Genomic DNA, 5,029 nt, shown 5'->3' on the forward strand with positions numbered 1-5,029 from the left:
AAAATATGATATATCAGCTGTTGCGAATTTATCACGACGAAGCTGCTCATTGCGGAGAAGAGAAAACCTACCAAGGTCTCAGTGCGAATTACTGGTTTGCATCTATGCGAAATAAAGTAAGAAAGTACATCTTTATTGTATGAAATGCATGTTAGCGAATAGCTCACCTAATACAAAGGAGGGTGAATTACAAATCACTCCGACTCTTTCTCTACCGTTTTGTATTCTCCATGCTGATCATATGGGTCCCTTACCTGAAACGTTTGATAAATCTAAGCACATTTTAGCTATAATCGATAGTTTTACCCGCTTTACTTGGCTCTTCGCGGTGGAAACTACCTCTACAAGTGAAGTAATTGAATATTTGACTCCTTTATTCGATATGTTTGGCAATCCCGATGAATTGGTTACTGATAGAGGTACAGCCTTTACCTCGGATGAATTTGCTGAGTTTCTCTATACTCGTGAAGTTAAACACCGTCAAGTAGCTGTGGCTGCTCCTTGGGCTAATGGCCTAATTGAACGCGTTAATAGATTTCTAAAATCTTCACTTAAGAAGCTAGTGATCGAAGATACCGATTGGTCTGCTCATTTACCAACTATTCAGTACGTAATTAATAACACGTTTCACAGTTCTATTAAAAATACTCCTTCCAAGCTTTTCTTTGGCTACGATCAACGTAACCATTCTGATTCAAAATTCGTTGACTTTTTGACTAGTTTATCTAAATCTGAATTGCATTACGAAGAAGAACGTAACTTAGCACGTCAAGTAGCTATAGATACAACCAACCAATTAAAACAGTATAACAAAGTTTATTACGATCGAAGACATAAAACTCCAACTAAATACAAATTAGGGGATTATGTTAGTATTCGAGATCACGGAGCCAAATCAAGTGGTCATAAAAAGTTTAAACCTCTCTATCATGGACCATATATGATAAGCAAAATTTTAGATAAAAATAGATATGTTGTAACGGACATTCCGGGTTTTAACTTAACGTCTAAGCCATATAATTCTGTCCTTTCCCCCCATAGACTTAAGTATTGGATAAAACCGTTAAAACCCCCTCTAGATGATAAGCAAACGCTCTAATTTTAAGATATTATTTGATTATTGTATTTAAAAAGCGACTTAATCATTTTTATAAGTTAAGCCATTATAAACTTTTGATTTTGTTTCAGTTATAATTTTAAAAGGAAATAAAATAAACATGTTTCCGTTCGAGTCGAACGCTCTGTCAGTATGGCCGAGCTGTAAGAAATGGCCTATTTCAGTTACTAGCGAGCTAGTTCTTTTCTGTTATTTCTCCATTACTAGCGCTCCACTCGCATGTGCGCGCAGTCCTTTCCGCTTGTGATTGGTCTGCCTTAGTTGTAAGTCGTTGATTGGCCTATACACGGCATCTCTCCCTCCTCGGGTACGCGAGCCCGCGAGAAGTCGTGGCAGTCGTTGTTCGTGCACGGTCGTGCAGTGAACAGTTCAGTATTGTTTGAGATACCAAGCATTGTACTCATATATTCACGTTAAGTAAAGTTATAGTAAAGCCTACTTAGTGTGTTCTGACTTATTGCTCGTCGCCCTCTTTATACCAGACATCCTGGTTTACTTTAGATTGTCCCCGAGACGTCCTCGGTTCCATTATAGCCGTGATTAACCCACGACTTCCTTTCCTGACATTCTTTGGCAGTTTTAAATTTTAGATTGTCCCTGCCTTACACTATCTAGTAAAAATTGTCGTTAAAAAGTTTTAGAATAGGCCTACTGCCCCTGTATTCTGTAACTCGTTAAGGCAGTTAACGACATCGTTGCGCAGATATCTTATGGTATAAAAAGCTGCGCAACGATGTCGTTAACTGCTTAACGAGTTACAGAATACGGCCTCTGGGGGCCTATTCTGTACACGCTTACTGACAACTGTCGGTGTCGTTAAGTAGCAATAACCAATGGTAAGGATTAGGAGAAAAGTGCGATTCTTATTGGCTATCGCTACTTAACGACACCGACAACTGTCGATAGCTGTGTATAGAATATGGGCAATGGGTATCGATCATGAAACTTTTTCCCTAGGATGAAAAGTGAAAAGTGAAAATTTTTATCATTTGACCTAGTTTACACCCAGCCGTCCAATCCCAATTCACTTCGAAATGAAGTGAATTTATGGAACGTTTACACCCGGATTGATATTACTCCTAAGAGGCATAAGAGCGGTATGAAAGTAAAATGTTAGAGTTGCCAACCTAATTAATTATAAAGATATAATGGCGTCATATAACCTTATGATAAAAGCGAAAATGCAAATTCACTACCAGTGGAGAAACAACAGAAACGCATAATATTTAGAATAATAATTGTCATTATTTTTTTTATTTTTGAAGTTTTATGAAAAATATCAGGACTTATATAGTGTATAATAATGAATTTACAAGAGATAGTTGTTATTAACGCATCATACATGAAAATTATAAAACAAATGAGTTTACTCAAAATACATATGTATCATAAACTTTTGGAAAATATTTTGAACATTCAACAAAATATAATAACAGAGCACACTTCTGAAAACACAAAATATTAATCGTAAACCTATGCGAATCTGGATGAAAAACCGAAATCAGTATTGGTGGGAAGAAACTGTAAATAAACATTTTGAAGATGAAGATTGGATTGAAACATTCAGAAAGAAAAAATCGACGTTCTAATATATATGTGAAGAGTTACGTCCAATGCTTGAACCTGTTGAACCTCTATTAAAACCACCTAGAAAACCCTTAAATGTTGAAAAAAAAGTTGCTGTAGCATTGTATTACTTGGCAAGTTGTTGCGAATATCGTGTAGTTGGAAATGTTTTTGGTATACATAAATCGACAGTATGGAAATGTGTACACGCTGTTGTTAAAGCAATAAATACCACACTTCTTCCTGAATGGATCACAATGCCAGACGAAACAGAGTGTGAAGTAATATCATCATTTTATAAGAATTTAACTAATATTCCTCAAATCATTGGAGCACTTGACGGTACACATACCTATATTACCTCCAGTTGAAGGCTACAGAGATTACATAAATCGGAAAGGATGGTCATCAATTGTGCTCCAAGGTGTAGTGGATACAACTTTGATGTAATAAATTAATGTCAAATTTCCAATTACAAAGAAATTAAAATATTCAGGAGTTAATATTTAATTATGAATGAATCCTTTTCCAGATTTAGAAATATAAACTGTCAAGCACCTGGATGTTCACATGATGTAGCTGTTTTAAAAGAATCTATGCTATACAAAAATGCAGAAAAATTGATACCTAAAGTATTTATTAAAACATATTATTTATATTTCTATTTAGCAAATTAAAACTATTGTTTTAAAATAAAAATAGTATTAAAATGTCTAAATTCTTTTGTGAACTTTGTAGAATTTCAAACAAGTTCGAAACGTGAATGTACCATATTTTATAATGGGAGATGGTGCTTATCCACTTTTGCCATGGCTAATGAAAGCATATGGAAACACCAAGCTAACGCTACAAGAAGAATTATTTAATACGCATTTTAATAGAGGAAGAGTTTACGTTGAAATGGCTTTTGGACGTTTAAAATCTCGATGGCGTATACTTTTAAAACGTAATGAATTGAACTACAAATTTGTTCCTGATGTGGTCGCTACTTGCTGCACATTACATAATATCTTAGAAACTAAAAAAAGATCCATTTTTAAATGCTTGGGAACAATATGTAAAAGAAACTGAAAACACATTTCTTCAACCGCAAAATTTATCATGCAGAATATATAACGATTTTAATGCAAACCAAATTCGAAATGCGTTGCGTGATCACGTTGCAGAACTCTTATTAGAATAACAAGTTTTAATAAATTAATACAAATAGAAATACATAATTGGTTTTTATTGTACAAATAATTATATATTTTACTTATTAGAATACTTATGTTTATTTATGTAACAGTATTATAAAATACATTTTTAAATATATAATAAAAACATTAAAAACATAGTTTTCTTTTAGGAACAATACTTATCACGCAGAAATACTTTTTTAATTACATATCACTTGTACCTTTTTAAGTACATATTTCGCGAAAAAAAAAATATATAGATTTAATATAATTTAATATAAATTTTATTAAAATTTAATAAAATACCACATAAGATCTTAATAAAGAGTTGTTTTTTATTAAAATCTTATATAGATTTAATTTGGACCATATAATGATCCATATTAAGTTATATAAGTTTTTTATTAAATATTTATATGGAATTTTTAAAATTTAACCCATATTTGATCTTAATAAGCAGCTTATAAATTCTTTATATGTTTTATTTGTAACATTATGAATTTTATTGAAACCTTATATAGATTTAATTTGGATCATATAATGATCCATATTAAGTTATATAAGTTTTTTATTAAATATTTGTATGGAATTTTTTAAATTTACCCATACTTGATCTTAATAAGCAGCTTATAAATTCTTTATATGTTTTATTCGCAAAATTACGAATTTATAAGCTCCTTATTAAGATCAAATATGGGTAAATTTTAAAAATTCCATATAAATAGAAGCAAACTTAAAAAAATTTTTAACAATTCTGTGTTTTTTAGCAAAGTATATAAAGCCAGTATAACGCTCTTGTGGAACATATAGAGAGTAAACAAACTAAACAAATGAGATAAAAATCAGCAGTTTTGCTTTCTAAAAAAGAGACATATACAGTTTATATATTTATTTATTTTATCAATAAAAAGATATACTAAAAATACAAAACATATAATAAAGATTTCATATAAATATATATACAAATTTAATGAATGCAGTACATAGAGGCCGAGCTGTCATTTACTAAAATGCATATACATATGTAAAACGTTTATATTTTTATTATATATTCCATATACAACAAATTGAAAAGTGGAAAATTGTATGATACGCAGATGCAACATGTTGCTCACTTGTATATCATATACGATTAATCAATCCGATGAATTTAAAAAACCTGTTATAA

General features: G+C 31.3%; 1 protein-coding gene across 1 annotated transcript; it reads left to right on the forward strand.

Annotated features, from left to right (window-relative positions):
* Positions 1-2,730: 2,730 nt before the first annotated feature.
* Positions 2,731-3,754, forward strand: LOC108777188 (putative nuclease HARBI1). Its single transcript, XM_018544012.1, has 4 exons — positions 2,731-2,964; positions 3,017-3,129; positions 3,216-3,315; positions 3,422-3,754. The coding sequence occupies exons 1-4, from the start codon at positions 2,731-2,733 to the stop codon at positions 3,752-3,754; spliced, it is 780 nt and encodes a 259-aa protein (XP_018399514.1).
* The last annotated feature ends 1,275 nt before the right edge of the window (positions 3,755-5,029 follow it).

This window comes from Cyphomyrmex costatus, unplaced genomic scaffold (genome assembly GCF_001594065.2).
Source record: "Cyphomyrmex costatus isolate MS0001 unplaced genomic scaffold, Ccosl1.0 scaffold1131, whole genome shotgun sequence".
Lineage (NCBI taxonomy): Eukaryota > Metazoa > Arthropoda > Insecta > Hymenoptera > Formicidae > Cyphomyrmex > Cyphomyrmex costatus.